The sequence below is a fragment of the Pristiophorus japonicus genome, chromosome 14 (genome assembly GCF_044704955.1).
Source record: "Pristiophorus japonicus isolate sPriJap1 chromosome 14, sPriJap1.hap1, whole genome shotgun sequence".
Taxonomy (NCBI): domain Eukaryota; kingdom Metazoa; phylum Chordata; class Chondrichthyes; family Pristiophoridae; genus Pristiophorus; species Pristiophorus japonicus.
The window spans coordinates 113,372,830-113,390,570 of NC_091990.1; the positions used below are offsets into that span (position 1 = coordinate 113,372,830).

Here is a 17,741-nt window from a genome sequence, read left to right on the forward strand (position 1 = left end):
ATTTGTGTGGAGCATAAATACTGGCAGGGACCAGTTGGGCCGAACGGCCGGATTTTATGCTGTAGACGCGATGTAACTAAATGTAAAGACGGCACCTCAGTGCACAGTGTTGCATTGAGCTGTCAGTCATGTGCTCAAGTCCCTGCAGCGGGATTTTTACCCACAACCTTCTGACTCAGAGGCAAGAGTGCTGCCCACACAGCCACGATACAGATCAGCCATGATCGAGCTGAGTGCAAGAACAGGCTCAAGGGGTTGTTTCCATGTTTGCTGCCATGCTGCAGTCTGGCTGGCCATGGGATGTTATGGTATAGGGTATAGGGTAAATTCAGCCACCTTGAACATCTCGAAGGGGCTGCACTCAAAGGAAGCACAAGTATTTTTAAACAATTATTCGCAGCATGTGGACGTCGCTGGCAAGGCCAGCAATTATTGCCCATCCCTAATTGCCTTCTTGAGAACTGAGTGTCTCACTAGGCCATTTCGGCAGGACCATTAAGAGCCAACCGCATTGCTGTGGGTCTAGAGTCACGTGTAGGCCAGGCCAGACCAGACAAGGGCAGCAGATTTCCTTCCCTAAAGGACATTAGTGAACCAGATGGATTTTTACAGTCATCCGATAGTTTCACGGTCACCATTATGGATACTAGTTTTTTATTCCAATTTATTTAATTGAGTTTAAATTCGCTAGTTGTCGTGGTGGGATTTGAACTCATGTCTCTGGATCTTCAGGCCAGTAACATAACCACTATGCTACTATACCCGTTGGAGACAGGACTACAACATTGTAGCACCAATTCTCCGACCTGCACTCTTTTAAAGTTAGACTGGAAAATCATGGAATAGTACAGCACAGGAGGCGGCCTTTTGGCCCATCGAGTCTGCGTCCGCTCTTTCAAAGAGCAATCCAGTCAGTCCCACTCCCCCATTCTTTCACCGTTGCCCTGCAATTTTTTTCTCCTTCAAGTATTTATCCAATTTCAGGTCTGAAGTGTAGCCGCTTGCTGACAATTCCACAGTGTTCAGCTCCAATCACAACTCCTCCACTAATGGAACAGCCCATGCCAGCCTAACTTTAGGCTTAGGATAACAAGTGACAGATAACGCGAGTGCCAGACAATGATCATCTCCAACAACAAAAGCCCCAACCACCTGTCCCTGACTGTCAACAGCATCATCATCACACCCACCATTATCTCCTTGGGTGGGTGGGGAAGGCGGGGTCATCATTAACCAGAAGCTGAACTAGACTACACTAAACTAGCTACAAGAGAAAGACAGAGGTTGGATTTGTTGATAGGGTGAGATGAAGAAGGGCAGGAGGAGGCTGGTGTGGAGCATAAACAGTGGCATAGATCTGTTGTGCCGAATGGCCTGTTTTTGTGCTGTAAATACTGTGTAATACTATGTAATGTAATTCCCTTTTGAAAGTTGAATCTGTTTCCACCAAACTATGAAGCAGTGCATTCCAAATCCTCGTTGCGTGAAAATGTTTTCCCCATGTCGTCTCTGGTTCTTTTGCCAATCACCTTAAATCTGTGCCCTCTGTTAATCGACCCTTCAGGATAAAGCAGCCCGCTTGATTGACACCCCATCCACCACCTTAAACATTCACTCCCTCCACCACCAGTCCACCGTGGGCTGCAGTGTGTACCATCTACAAGCTGCACTGCAGCAACTCGCCAAGGCTTCTTCGGCAGCACCTCCCAAACCCATGACCTCTACCACCTAGAGGGACAAGGGCAGCAGGCGCATGGGAACACCATCACCTCCATGTTCCCCTCCAATTTACACACCATCCTGACTTGGAAATATATCGGCCGTTCCTTCATCATCGGTGGGTCAAAATCCTAGAACTCTCTCCCTAACAGCACTGTGGCAGCACCTTCACCACACAGACTGCAGCAGTTCAAGAAAGCGGCTCACCACCACCTTCTCAGGGGGCAATTGGAGATGGGCAATAAATGCCGACCTTGTCAGCGACGCCCACATCCCAGGAACGAATAAAAACAAAAAGCCATTGGTGAGCGTTTCTCCTTATTTGCTCTATTTGAACCCTTTAATATTTTAAACACCTCTGGCAAATCTCCTCTTAGCTTTAAGGAGAACAAGCTCAGTTTCTATCCAGTAACTGTAATCCCTCATCACTGGAACTATTCTAGTTAAAAGAGAATGAAATACCTCGGACTATCTCAGGTCAGCACAGAACATATTGCAGCAAGATGCCGGGATGAAGCTCATGTAAAGAGAAAGAGACTTGAAACACTTTTGAAATTGAAGTCTGCCGATTGTAGGGAATTAAACGCAGTTTCAATATCTACAAGGTGACAGTCTTGAAAGTATTTCAATCTTCTCATCCTCACATTGTGTCATTTCAGCTGAAAACTCATCCCAGTCCACTGATTTAGAGATGTTCTATTTTAGCTCGTCAGCTTTTAATTTTTCAGCCCTGCCAAAGAGATTTGAAAGACATCAATCTGGCTTGTGTCGTGAATTTTTGCTTGGCTGTCGGAGGCAGAAATGCTTCTGTCAACATCTTATCTCACAGAGATGGAACGACGTTGATATTATGTCTATATGTTAGGTAATGCAAGTTATTTACTCATCCTCCTCAGCCACCATGTTGCAAAACGTTGATTGTAAACAACTGTCATTCACGAATTAGAGGAGTCTTTTAGCAATAGGACAACCAGGACCTCTTTTGTCAAGTGTCAGTCATGGCTCAGTGGGTAGTACTCTCGCATCTGAGTCAGAAAGTTCAAGTGCACTCCAGAGCACAAAGTCTAGGCTGACCATCCCAGTACAGTACTGAGGGAGTGCTGCACGGTCAGAGCTGCCGTCTTTTGGATGAGACGTTAAACCGACGCCCTGTCTGCCCTCTCATCTGGACGTAAAAGAACCCACGGCACTATTTCGAAGAAGAGCAGGGAAGTTCACCCTATTTTCCTGGCCAACATTTATCGTATAACCAACATCACTAAAACCAGATTATTTGATTGTTATCACATTGCTGCTGTGGGAGCTTGCTGTGCGCCACGTTTCCTACATTACAACAGTGACTGCACTTCAAAAATAGTTGGCTCAAAAGTGCTTTGGGACATCCGGAGCTCTTGAAAGGCGCTATTTAAATGCAAGTTCTTTCTTTCTTAAATGCAACTCTTCTGCTGAAGGGTAGATATTACTATTGGTGATATCAGCGAATGCTTATTGTACTAAGATACCATTCTGCTGTCTGCTATTTTAATGCGAACATTAACATGTTTGTTTTAAATAGGTTGAGATCGTCCTTAAAATTTTCTATCAGTGTATCAAGCAATGTTTAGAATCACAGAATGATATAGCACAGAGGGAGGCCATTCGGCCCATCGTGCCTGTGCCGGCTCTTTGAAAGAGCGATCCAATTAGTCCCACTCCCCCCGGTTCTTTCCCCATAGCCCTGCACATTTTCCCCTTACAAGTATTTCATAGAATCACAAAATGGTTACAGCACGGAAGAACGCCATTCGGCCCATCGAGCCCGTGCCAACTCTCAGCTAGCCCCACTCCCTCGCAATTTCCCGTAGCCCTGAAAATTTTTTCCCTTCAGATACTCATCCAACTCCCTTTTGAAAGATATAATTGAGTCTGCCTCTACTACCCGTTCAGGCAGTGCATTCCAGATCCTAACCACTTGCTGCGTAAAAAAGTTATTTTATTTCATCGCCTTTGGTTCTTTTGCCAATCACCTTAAATCTGTGTCTTCTGGTTCTCGACCCTTTTGCCAATGGGAACAGTTTCCCTTATCAACCCTGTCCAGATCCCTCATGATTTTGAACACTATCAAATCTCCTCTCAATCTTCTCTGCTCTAAGGAGAACAACCCCAGCTCTCCAGTCTATCCACGTAACTGAGGTCCCTCATTCCTGGAATCATTCTCGTAAATCTTTTCTTCTCCTTCCTAAGGCCTTCACATCCTTCCTAAAGTGTGGTGCCGAGAATTAGACACAATATTCCAGCTGGGGCCGAACCAGTGTTTTATAAAGGTTCATCATAATTTCCACCCTTTTGTACTCTATACCTTTATTTATGAAGCCCAGGATCCCGTAAGCCTTTTTAATTGCTTTTCTCAACCTGCCCTGCTACCTTCAATAATTTATGTACACATACCCCCAGGTCTCTCTGTTCATGGACCCCCTTTAGGATTGTATGCTGTAGTTTATATGTCCTCTCCTCATTCTTTCTAACAAAATGAATCACTTCACGCTTTTCTGCATTAAACTTCATTAATCACGTGTTCACCCATTTCACCAGCCTGACTATGTCTTCCTGAAGTCTCACTATCCTCCTCGCAGTTCACTATAATTCCATGTTTTGTCAAACGCCTTTTGGAAATCCATGTACACTATGTCAACTGTATTACCCTCATCAACCCTCTCTGTTACCTCATCAAAAAACTCAATCAAGTTGGTTAAACACGATTTGCCTTTAACGCATCCATGCTGGCTTTCCTGAATTAATCCAAACCTATCCAAGTGACTGTTAATTTTGTCCCTGAGTACTGTTTCTAAAAGCTTCCCCACTACCGAGGTTAAACTGACTGGCCTGTAGTTGCTGGGTTTATCCTTACACCCTTTTTTGAACAATGGTGTAACATTTGCAATTCTCCAGTCCTCTGGCATCACCCCCGTCTCCATGGAGGAATTGAATATTATGGCCAGTACCTCTGTGATTGCCTCACTCAATTCCCTCAGCATCCTAGGTTGCAACCCATCCGCTCCTGGTGATTCATCTACTTTAGGTATAGCCAGCCTTTCGAATACCTCTTCTTTATCAATTTGTATCCCATCATGGGGGCAGATTTTCCGGTCTTTTGCGCTCCATTTTTCGCCCTGGAGCGGCAGTAATGGCGGCGGTGAGCTCTTCTGGCCGGGCAGTCAGCTTCCAGCGCCCCGCAGCAATCCTTGGGTCCGGTTTTGCGGGAGCGGGGAGCAGCACCGCCCGGAAGAGCTGTGCCCAGTGTGCAATGCCCCTGGTTGCGGTATGGGCGCGAGTTTTGATTTCAGCCCGACCCGTCCATCCCACAGCGCAGCCCGCAGTGAACGCCTGTGAAATCAGGCAGTCCAACCTATACCAACTGAGGAGAGGTAGGTAATGCCGTCCTTCGGTAGTGTGATTGTGTTTTCTTTTAAATTTTTTTCCGATTTATGTTATGGTGACGTGGGCAATGTTTTGGGAATGTTTATGTAGGGGTTTTTTCAGGTTTTTTTTTCTCTCCAGGCATCTCTCGGAGCGCTCCCGGCCCGGCTCTTTAGATCGGGAGTTTCCCATGCTAACGCCTAAGAGAGGTGTACAAAGCCTCCCTTCGCACTGCGCCCACTGACTGAGGGACCAGGTGCCCAAACTTACTGACTGAGGAGCAAATTGTTCCCAGGCACAAACCATACCGCCTCGCCGCCATTACCGCCCCGAAAACATCAAAGCCGAAAATCCAGCCCTGAGTGTCTCCACTACCTCCTCTTTCACTATGTCTATGGCAGCATCCTCTTCCTTGGTATTTATCCAATCCCCTTTTGAAAAGTATTATTGAATCTGCTTTCACCACCCTTTCAGACTTAAAAGGGTTAATGTTAATCTTTCGAATAATTCGACATCTTGTTGAATTCTCCACGTTCCCGGATTCTTATCAAGTGCTGCATTGCTCTTACCTGTTTCTAGATTCAGTGAATGTGGAAGACACCCGGGATTCAGCTTCCAAAATTCGATTGATTTCCATCTGTCCCTTCTCGTACATTTTCCTCGGCTTCTCCGTCATTGACTGATTATTTTCCACTTCAGGGAAATCGTAATAACCTTTCCTCTTGGCTTTCAGGCGCAGTTTGTTTCGATAGTGCTCAATATCAGATTTCTGTTTCAGGGCCTTGTTCACCTGTTGGAGAGAGAGAGAGAGACGTGGGCTCGTTCAAAGTAATCAGCTTTCTCCCAAGTTCCCCGTGCTAATTCGCTGCAGTAAAATACAAGTTTTAGCAACCTGTGTGTGTGGTATAAAACCTTCTGGGACAAATCCTGCTGCTAAAATAATGGCATGTTCATGATGCAAGCCGTTATTAATGTGCAAATCGGCCAGCGATTCGGGAAATATGGAGCAATTTGCAAAACTTGCTGGCCGATTTACGTTACTTTGTGAAGTGCAGTCACTTATTTGGGAAAATTTGGCAGCTGTACTGTATGCACCTGTGAGAATGGTCACAGGTTTGTGAAACTGTTGCATTGTGAGTGGCTTAGCCAGTCACGGTGATGTTCACAAGACTCAATAAGACCCCAGCCAGGTGGGTCTAGGTCATCCACGATGAGGTATGCTGTTGTGAGCCTAATGGATGAACTGGTAATGTGTAGTGTAATTGTTAAACCTTTTGCTAATAAAACAACTAGTTCTTAACAGCAATGTGTTGCTATGAATTCTTAAGCAAAGAATTCATGAAGCAAATACATTACAGCAGCCAATTTTGTCACAACAAGGTTCCACAAACAACAAATGAAACGAGTTAATTTGCTTTAGATGGTGTCAGTTGAGGGCCATGTTGTTTGGCCCTCAACTAACTGTTGGCCAGGGTACCGGGAAGAAATGCCTGGCTTCTTTTTAAATTACATACATCATCATCATAGGCAGTCCCTCGAAACGAGGATGACTTGCTTCCACGCTGAGAAGGGATGAGTTCACAGGTGTTTCAATGAAGAACCTAATATTCCGGATCCCGAACTACATCTTGAAGGGTGGAAGATGCCTGCGCGTGGATTTTTTTAACGTGTGGTGGCCGTTGCACACCAGCCACCACACGGGCTTGACAGAGCTAGGTCTTGGCCCAGTGGCAAGGATTAACCAAGTTGACTGGAGACCAGCTCTGCTGCACAGACCTAGTGCGCACACATATCACAGTGTGGGCTGGCCCGTGCTGCCCCTGGGCCCTCGCCTCTTCTGGGCCCAGAACTTTCGCTTCTCCTGGGCCCCGATCACAACCCTCTATGAACCCTTGCCGCTCCTTCGCCCCGACTTCGCCACTCCTGCTGTACCTGCCCACACTGTAATCAGCCATCGCCCTCCTTCGCCACATACATAGCATTACATAGGATATACGGCACAGAAACAGGCCATTCGGCTCAACCAGTCCATGCCGGCGTTAATGCTCCATTCGAGCCTCCTCCCATCTTTCCTCATCTAAAGCTATCCGCATAACCCTCTATTCCCTTTTCCCTCATATACTTGTCTAGTTTCCCCTTAAATGCATCTATACTATTCACCTCAACCACTCCCTTTGGCAGCGAGTTCCACATTCTCACCACTCTCTGGGTAAAGAAGTTTCTTCTGAATTCCCTATTGGATTTCTTGGTGACAATCTTATATTGATGGCCTCTAGTTATGCTCTCCCTCACAAGTGGAAACACTCTCTCTAAAGCCACTCTATCAAAATCGTTCATAATTTTAAAGACCTTTATTAGGTCACCCCTCAGCCTTCTTTTTTCAGAGAAAAGAGACCCCCAGCCTGTTCATCCTTTCTTGATATGTATACCCTCACATTTCTGTAATCATCCTAGTAAATCTTCTCTGCACCCTCTCCAATACCTCTATATCCTTTCTATAATATTGCAACCAGAACTGTACACAGTACTCCAAGTGTGCTCTAACAAAGGTTCAATACAGGTTTAACATAACTTCCCTACTTTTCAAATCTATCCCACGAGAAATAAACATTGATGCTTGGTTTGCTTTTTTATGGCCTTGTTAACCTGTCGCAACTTTTAGCTACAAGAGATCGTTGCAGGATCTTTTGAATTCACCTGTATCAGCAGAACAGCTAGTCATGGTCTCGGTTTAATGTCTCAACCGAAAGACGGTACCTCCGACATTGCAGCACTCCCTCGGTACTGCACTGGGAGTGTCAGCCTAGGCTGTGACCTGACGCCTTAAGAGTTGGGCATGAACCAAGAGTGGTACCAACTGAGCCAAGCTGTCAGTGTAATGTGTGAGTGTTTGTGTGTGTGATTATGTAAACTAAAATAGCTTGCAACCAACGTTGCATTAGTCTGGAGATCCTGGCTTTTCTATGGGAGATTTTGCCCATGTGTGAAATCTTGAATGGGACGCGCAGCCCGGTAAAGCGACCGCACACCCAAACAAAAAAATTAGGCGGAACTTTGCTTGCAGCTAATGTGTCAAACCGATGTGTCAAACATTGATATATATAAAGAAAGAAAGACTTGGATTTATATAGCGCCCTTCAAAACCACGGGATGTCACAAAGCGCTTTACAGCCAATGAAATACTTTTGGAGTGTAGTCACTGCTGTAATGTGGGAAACGCGGCAGTCAACTTGTGCACAGCAAGCACCCACAAACAGCAATGTGATAATGACCCAGATAATCTGTTATTTTTGTTATGTTGGTTGAGGGATAAATATTGGCCAGGACACCAGGGATAACTCCCCCTGCTCTTCTTCGAAATAGTGCCATGGCATCTTTTACATCCACCTGAGAGAGCGGACGGGGCCTCGGTCTAACGTCTCATGCGAAAGACGCCACCTCCGACAGCGCAGTGCTCGCTCAGCACTACACTGGGAGTGTCAGCCTAGATTTATGTGCTCAAGTCCCTGGAGTGGGAATTGAACCCACAACCTTCTCACTTTGTTTCTATGAGATCATCTCTCATTCTTCTAAACTCGAGCTAATATAGGCCCAGTCTACTCAATCTCTCCTCATAGGACCCACTGGGCCGCAGCTGACACAATGCAAAACAACTTCATAAAAATCTGGGTTCTTCTGACTTTGAACCTGAAATTTTCCAGCAATTGACTGACCTCCGGAATTTAAAATGACTTGGATTCATACACAAGTACATAAGAACATAAGAATTAAGAGCAGGAGTAGACCATTTGGCCGCTCGAGCCTGCCCTATCATTCAATAAAATAATAGCTGATCTTCTACCATAACTCCACTTTCCCGCCCTATCCCCATGTCCTTTGATTACCTTAGTGCCTAAAAATCTATCGATCTCTGCCTTGAATATACTCAACGACTGATCCTCCACAGCCCTCTGGGTAGAGAATTCCAAAGATTCACCACCCTCTGTGAAGAAATGTCTCCTCATCTCAGTCCTATATGACTGACCTCTTATTCTGAGACTGTGACCCCTGGTTCTAGACCCCACAGCCAGGGGAAACATTCTCCCTGCATGTACCCTGTCTAGCCCTGTAATAATTTTGTATGTTTCAATGAGATCACCTCTCATTCTTCGAAACTCGAGATAATATAGGCCCAGTCTTCTCAATCTCTCCTCATAGGACAATCCCCCCATCCCAGGAATCAGTCTGGTGAATCTTCACTGCACTCCCTCTATGGCAAGTATATCCTTCCTTGGGTAAGGAGACCAAAACTGCACACAATACTCCAATCTCACCAGGGCCCTATATAATTGCAATATCTTTACTCTTATACTCAAATCCTCTTGTAATAAAGGCCAACATACTATTTGCTTTCTTAATTGGTTGCTGTACCTGCATGTACAAGGACACCAAGGTCCCTCTGAACACCAACATTTCCCAATCTCTCACCATTTAAAAATAAACTCTGTATTTCTATTTTTCCTACCGAAGTGGATAACTTCACATTTCTCCACATTATATTCCATTTGCCATGACCTTACCCATTCATTTAGCATGTCTATATCCCCTTGAAGCCTCCCTGCATCCTCCTCACAACTTACATTTCCACCTGGCTTTGTAACATCAGCAAACTTGGATATATTACATTTGTTCCCCTCATCCAAATCATTGATATAGATTGGGAATAGCTGAGGCCCAAGCACCGATCCTTGCGGCACCCCACTAGTTACAGCCTGCCAACCCGAATATGACCCATTTATTCCTACTCTCTGTCTTCTGTCTGTTAACCAATTCTCAATCAATGCTAGTATATTGCCCCCAATCCCATGAATTCTAATTTTGTTTAATAACCTCTTGGTGGCACATACATAAGAACATAAGAACATAAGAATTAGGAACAGGAGTAGGCCATCTAGCCCCTCGAGCCTGCTCCGCCATTCAATAAGATCATGGCTGATCTGGCCGTGGACTCAGCTCCACTTACCCGCCCTCTCCCCGTAACCCTTAATTCCCTTATTGGTTATCGAATGCCTTCTGAAAATCCAAATCCACTATATCCACTGGTTCCCACTTATCCACCATGCTCGTTACATCCTCAAAAAACTCTAACAGATTTGTCAAACATGATTTCCCTTTCATAAATCCGTGTTGACTCTGCCCAATCCTATTATTATTTTATAAGTGCCCTGTTACCACATCCTTAATAATAGATTCTAGCATTTTCCCTACTACTGATGTCAAGCTAACTGGTCTATAGTTCCCTGTTTTCTCTCTCCCTCCTTTCTTAAATAGTGGGGTTACATTAGCTACCTTCCAATCCGCAGGAATCGTTCTAGAATCATTGGAATTTTGGAAGATGACAACCATTGTATCCACTATCTCTCTAGCCACCTCATTCACCTCTAGGACGTAGGCCATCAGGTCCAGGGGATTTATCGGTTTTCAGTCCCATTAAGTGCTCCAGTACTATTTTTTTACTATTAATAATTTCTTTCAGTTCCTCATTCTCGCTATTTCTCTACTATTTCCGGCGAGTATATTGCATCTTCTTCCGTGAAGACAGACACAAAGTATTTGTTCAATTTCTGTCATTTCCTTATTCCCCATTATAATTTCTCCTGTCTGAGCCTGTAAGGGACCCACATTTACTTGTGTTAATTTTTTCCTTTTTACATACCTATGGATGCTTTTACAATCTGTTTTTATGTCTCTCGCTTGTTTACTCTCATATTCTGTTTTCCCTTTCTTTTTCAATTTCTTGGTCCTCCTTTGCTGAATTCTAAAATCCTTCCAATCCTCAGACTTACTACGCTTTTTGGCAACATTATAGCCCCTTCCTTTGATCTAATACTACTTTTAACTTCTCTTGTTAGCCACCGTTGGACCACTTTTCCTGTGGGTTTTTGTGCCCTAAAGGAATTTATATTTGTTGCAAACTATACATTAATTCTTTAAAGGCTATCCATTAGTTGTGTACCGTCTGAGCCAGGGATCGCAAGGATGTGCGCATCACCTGCGCCATGACAGGAGCTGATGACTGCTGGATGGACCACCGCCTAATCCGTTCCATCATCAACATCAACATAGCCCCAAAGCGGCGATGGCAGCAGAAACAATGCCGCAAAAATGACAATGCCAGGGCACTCAAAGACCCAGCTAAGAGAGCCCTATACAGCCAGTTCCTCACTGCTAACCTGGCATCCCTTGATGAACCCGAGACGCAGAATGGTCACAGCGCTTGGTCTGCCCTCCAGGTCTCCATAACCAGTGTCTGCGAAGAGACACTCGGTCACTCAACCAGGAAACACCAGGACTGGTTTGATGAGAATGACCAGGTGATCCAAGAGCTAATAAATCACAAGTGCAGGGCATTTCTGAGCCTAAAACAACAACCCAACTCGGGAGCAGCAAAGCAGCATTACAGACGGCTTCAGGGCGAGGTCCAACAAAAAACCCGCGACCTAAAGAATAGATGGTGGGTGGAGAAAGCACAAGAGATTCAACAGCTGGCTAACAGCCATAATGTTTGAGGATTCTTCACCGCAGTCAAGGCCATCTACGGCCCGATCACCCAAGGCCCCACCCCACTGCTGGCCAAGAACGGGGAAACACTCATCAAGGACACCGAGGCAGTCAGGACCCACTGGAAGGAGCACTTCGAAGATCTCCTTAACAGAGACTCTGCCTTTGACTCAAGTGTCCTCGACTCCATCCCGCAGAATGCTACCTGCCATCATCTCAGCAAAACCCCAGCCCTGCACAAGGTAGAAAAGGCCATCCATCAGCTCAAGAATAACAAGGCAACGGGAGCGGATGGAATCCCCGCTGAGGCACTAAAGTATGGCGGAGAGGCACTATTGGCACGAATGCATGACCCCTTTTCTCTCATCTGGAAGGAGGAGAACATGCCAGGAGATCTCAGAGATGCAGTAATCGTGACCATCTTTAAAAAAGGGGACAAGTCCGATTGCGACAACCACAGAGGAATCTCACTGTTATCAGCCACTGGGAAAGTCGTTGCTAGAATCCTCCTCAACCGTTTTTTCCCTGTGGCTGAGGAGCTCCACCCGGAATCACAGTGCGGATTTTGTCCTCTATGGGGTACAACGGACAAGATTTTTACAGTGCGACAACTGCAATAAAAATGTTGGGAACAGCACCAACCCTTGTACATGGCCTTCCTTGACCTTACAAAGGCCTTTGATACTGTCAACCACGAGGGACTATGGAGCGTCCTCCTCTGTTTCGACTGCCCTCAAAAGTTTGTCACCATTTTCCGCCTGCTCCATGGCGACGTGCAAGCCGTAATCTTGACAAATGGATCCATTACAGACTCAATCCACATCCGGACAGTGATCAAGCAGGGCTGCGTTATTGCGCCAACCCTCTTCTCGATCTTCCTCGCTGCAATGCTCCACCTCACACTCAACAAGCTCCCCGCTGGAGTGGAACTAAACTATAGAACCAGTGGGAACCTGTTCAACATTCGTCATCTCCAGGCCAGATCCAAGACCGTCGCAACCTCTGTCGTCCAACTTACAGTATTCAGAAGATGCATGGGTCTGCGCATATTCAGAGACTGAACTCCAAATCATAGTCAACATCTTCACTGAGGCATACGAAAGCATAGGCCTTACACTAAACATCCGTAAGGCAAAAGTCCTCCACCAGTTTGACCCCCCCCCCCACCCCCCACAGTCCTCAAGATCCACGGCGTGGCCCTGGACAATGTGGACCACTTTCCATACTTCGGGAGCCTCTTATCAACAAGGACAGACATCGACAACGAGATTCAACACTACCTCCAGTGCACCAGCGCAACCTTCAGCTGCCTGAGGAAAAGAGTGTTCGAACATCAGGCCCTCAAATCTGCCACCAAGTTCATGGTCTACAGGCTGTCGTGATACCCACCCTCCTGTATGACTCAGAGACGTGGATCATATACAGTAGACACCTCAAATCGCTGGAGAAATACCACCAACGATGTCTCCGCAAGATCCTGCAAATCCTCTGGGAGGACAGATGCACCAACGTTAGTGTCCTCGACCAGGCCAACATCTCCAGCATCGAAGCACTGAGCACACTCGACCAGCTCCGCTGGGTGGGCCACATTGTTTGCATGCCTGACACAAGACTCCCAAAGCAAACTCTCTACTCGGAATTCCTACACGGCAAGTGAGCCCAAGGTGGGCAGAGGAAACGTTTCACGGACACCCTCAAAGCCTCCTTGATAAAGTGCAGCATCCCCACCGACACCTGGGAATCCCTGGCCAAAGACCGCCCTAAGTGGAGGAAGTGCATCTGGGAGGTCACTGAGCACCTTGAGTCCCATCGCCGAGAGCATGCAGAAACTAAGCGCAGGCAGTGCGGCAAACCAGTCCCACCCACCCTTTCCTTCAACGACTGTCTGTTCCACCTGTGACAGAGACTGTAAGTCCCGTATTTGACTGTTCAGTCACCTAAGAACTCATTTTTATAGTGGAAGCAAGCCATCCTCAATTTCGAGGGGCTGCCTATGATGATGACCGCCATACCTTTTAATGTAATTTCCCAATCTACCTTCACCAACTTGCTCCTCATACCTATGTAGTTTGCTTTGTTTAGATTTAAGACCCTAGTTTCTGATATAATTATTATGGTCACTCTTCCCTAAAGGCCCCTTTACTACAAGGTTATTAATTAACCCTTTCTCATTCCACAATACAAGATCTAAAATAGCCATTTCCCTAGTTGGTTCCTCAACATTCTGATCTAGAAAATTATCGTGTATATATTCCATGAACTCGTCCTCCACACTATTCCTGCAAATTTGGTTTGCCCAATCGAATTGCCGGATGTTGACTTTCAGATTTTTCGGGGAACACGGTAGCAATGCGTGAAACTTAACGTTTACGTTGCACTACCGTTTTCCGTCCGAACTTTCTGGTTTTACATTTGTGCAAGGTCGGTAAGGGGTGGGGGGGGGGAATGTTGCACGAGGATTCGCGGAGCAAAAGCACGAGTTTCGCCAAATTTAGTCCGGGGCCAGGAGCGCTGTGAGAGAGGCCTTGGAAGGGGGGAAAAAAAATTTCCCAAAACATTTACAAGACACTTACCTATCGAATCACTGAAAAAAAATTTTAAAATAAAAACTTTAACTTACCTTTTTTTGCAGGTTTTCATACTTACCGTTGTTGGCAGGGCTGCACCGACAGGTTTGACCTGTCGGTATTCTGGGCATGGCGTACGGGTCGGGAGAGAGCCAAAAGTCCGACGGTAAGGCAATCCGCAGCGTTGCACGTCGACGCTCCTCTCCCTGGTGGTGCGTCCCATCGCCGCCACAAACAAAGGGCCGAGGATCCCGCCTGGGCTTTGCTGCGGAGGGTCAAATTGCAGCGAAAACCCGGTCACAAACCTCGGGAAAATCCGGTCCTATATGTAGATTACTGTATTATCTTTGTTACATGCACCTTTAATTTCCTGATTCATACGCTGCCCTACATTACTACTAGTATTTGGGGGCCTATAAACTCCCACCAATGTTTTCTGCCCCTTGCTGTTTCTTAGCTCCACCGAAACTGATTCTACTTCTTGATTTTCCGAGCTAAGATCCTTTCTCGCTACTGTCTTTATCTCATCCCTTGTTATCAGGGCTACCCCTCCTCCTTTTTCATTTTGCCTATCTCTTCTAAAAGTTAAGTATCTGGGAATATTTAGTTCCCAACCTTGGTCCTTCGATCAAACCTATTAATTTCTATCTGCGCTATTAATTCATCTATTTTGTTGTGAATGCTTCGCACATTCAGGTATAGTGCCCTTAGCTTTGACTTATTTCTATTTTTTCCTGATATCGCCTTAGTCACTGATGCCCCGTTACCGTTGTTACTCTCTGTTACTTCCTGACCCACTCTGCTTATTTTTACCCAAAATTCTACTCTGCTCTAGAGCCTTGGCATTTCTTTTGCTGCTTTTAAATGTACTTTCACCTACCCTATTATTCCAATTGCCAGGTCACTGGTCCCAGCCCGGTTTAAGTGGAGCCCATCCCAACGGACCAGCTGCCTCTTTCCCCAGTACTGGTGCCAGTGCCCCATGAACTGAAACCCCTTCCAACCACACCTCTTTCTGAGCCACGCATTTAAACCTCTAATTTGTTTGTCTCTATGTCAATTTGCACTTGGCTCAGGTAACAATCCTGAGATTATTACCTTTGAGGTACTGATTTTTAATTTGGCTCCATCTCCTCAAGCGCCGTCAGCAGAACCTCATTCCTCGATCTACCTACGTTGATTCCTGTAGTGTCTCTGCACCTTGTTACAAACTCACACGAGGCATGGATATATCAGACACGGTCACTCTGTGACCTTCACTTTATTTCCAGGACTGAAGAGTGTTGATCCTGGGTGGGACCTCCCATTTTATACCTGGAAGCCCAGGTGAGGAGCTCACTCCCTGTGGTCAGGGTGTGCATTACAAGGATACAGGTACAGTATGCATGAGTTACAGTTACATACTTATTGTCATTGCAAGATGGTGAAATACATGACATCACCTCCCCCTTAGGTCTTTTAGTTTCAAAGGTTAAGTCTATCGGGTGGTCGGCGCTCTCTCGTGGAACACCGCAGTTGTGGCTCTGGTGGCTGAGCCTCGGCACGCGTCTTTGTCACTTGAGGTGATTCCGGCCTGTCCAGGCTGGCCTCAGGGACTGTGCATGCTGAGGGCTGTCTTTGTTGCTCGTGCGCTGGCAGTGGTGTGGGTGCTATCTCATCATGTTCTTCTTCCGGTTCCTCCGTGCCTGCACTGAACCTTGTCTTTACTTGGTCCAAGTGTTTGTGGCATATCTGCCCGTTGTTTAGTCTGACCACCATGTTTCCTTCTTTGCCAATTACGGTGCCCTCAAGCCATTTAGGTCCCAAAGCATGGTTAAGAACAAATACCGGGTCATCTATTTCTATACACCTCCCCCTTGAGCCTCGATCATGGAGCTCGGTTTGGGACTGGCGCTTGCCCTCAACAATGTCTGCCAGGACTGGGTGAATGAGGGACAGCTGCGTCTTGAGCATGCGTTTGATGAGGAGTTGCGCTGGCGGGACTCCCGTGAGTGAGTGCGGCCGGGACCTGTCGACCAGCTGGAGGCGCGATAGGCGGTACTGAAGGGAGGATCCTTGGATGCATAGCATGTCCTGCTTTATGACTTGGACCACCCATTCCGCCTGGTCATTGGAGGCCGGCTGGAACGGCACTGTCTGAACGTGCTTGATCCCATTGCCCGACATAAACTCCTGGAATTCATGGCTGGTAAAACACGGGCCATTATCGCTGACCAGGATGTCCGGCAAGCCGTGGGTCGCGAAAACTGTACGCAGACTCTCCACAGTGATGGATGTCGTGCTCGAGTTCAATATGATGCACTCGATCCACTTCGAGTATGCATCGACAACGATCAGGAACATTTTTCCCATGAATGGGCCTGCATAGTCCACGTGAATATGTGACCATGGCCTCGTGGGCCAGGGCCACAGGCTGTGGGGCCTCCCTGGGGACATTGCCCAGCTGGGCACACGTCGTGCACCTGCGAACCCAGTGTTCCAGGTCTGAGTCACTTCCCGGCCACCACACGTGTGACTGGGCAATGGCCTTCATTAATACGATGCCAGAGTGCTCGCTGTGGCGTTCTCTGATGAATGCTTCCCTTCCTTTCTGGGGCATGACTACCCAGCTGCCCCATAACAGGCAGTCGGCTTGGACGGAGAGTTCATCCATGATGGCCCTTTTGGCTGTTTCTAAGCCTTCTGATGGGGAGTGTTAATTGTTAATCACAGGATGTTTTGTTCCTCGTGATGGCGTGAATTGCCAATCCCCTTTCCATTGTCCCTGTTGCCAGGAGCTTGTTGCTGCCTGGCTGGTGTCGAATTGCCCTTGCCTGCCTGCCTGGATGGTGTCAAATTGCCCTTGCCTGCCTGTGGAGTTCTGTGTCATTTTTATAACATTGATTCTCTGGTTCAACGCAACTTTAAAACCAGGGCTGTATACGTAGATTAGCTTGGTCTCCTCTTCCTCCGCCATAAAGGTCTGAGCTATCAACGCCGCCCCTTCTAAAGTCAATTCTTTAGTCTTTATGAGCTTCCTGAAAATGCTGGCATGATTAATGCCCTCGATGAAAAAGTCCCTTAACATCTCCCCGCTGCAGGCATCAGAGAACTTACAGAGACTGGACAACCGCCGCAGTTCCGCCACGAAGTCCAAGATGTTTTGATCCTCCCGATGCCGGTGAGAGTAGAACCAGTGCTGGGCCATGTGTACGTTACTTGCCGGCTTGAGATGCTCACTCATCAGCTGGCTGAGCTCTTCGAAGGACTTGTCCGCTGGCTTTTGGGGTGCAAGCAGGTCTTTCATCAGCGCATACGTCTGTGGACCACAGCTGGTCAGTAGATGCGCTCTCCACTTGTCAGCCGCTGCCTCTTCCAGCCAGTCCTTTGTGACGAAGCTCTGCTGGAGTCTTTCCACAAAGTCGTCCCAGTCCTCACCCACACAGTAACGTTCCTCTGTGCCACCGGTAGTCATCCTCGTGGTTCGGTGATTCCCGATTCTCGTCGCCAGATGTAGTGTCTCTGCACCTTGTTACAAAC

The 17,741-nt window shown here is 46.8% G+C and overlaps 1 protein-coding gene across 1 annotated transcript in view; it reads right to left on the reverse strand.

Annotated features, from left to right (window-relative positions):
• The window catches only part of kiaa1549la (KIAA1549-like a), a 542,422-nt gene that overhangs the window by 128,303 nt on the left and 396,378 nt on the right, over positions 1-17,741 (reverse strand). The window contains exon 15 of the mRNA XM_070898600.1: positions 5,685-5,905. Coding sequence (XP_070754701.1) covers positions 5,685-5,905 — 221 coding nt within the window. The remainder of the gene's footprint in view (positions 1-5,684; positions 5,906-17,741) is intronic.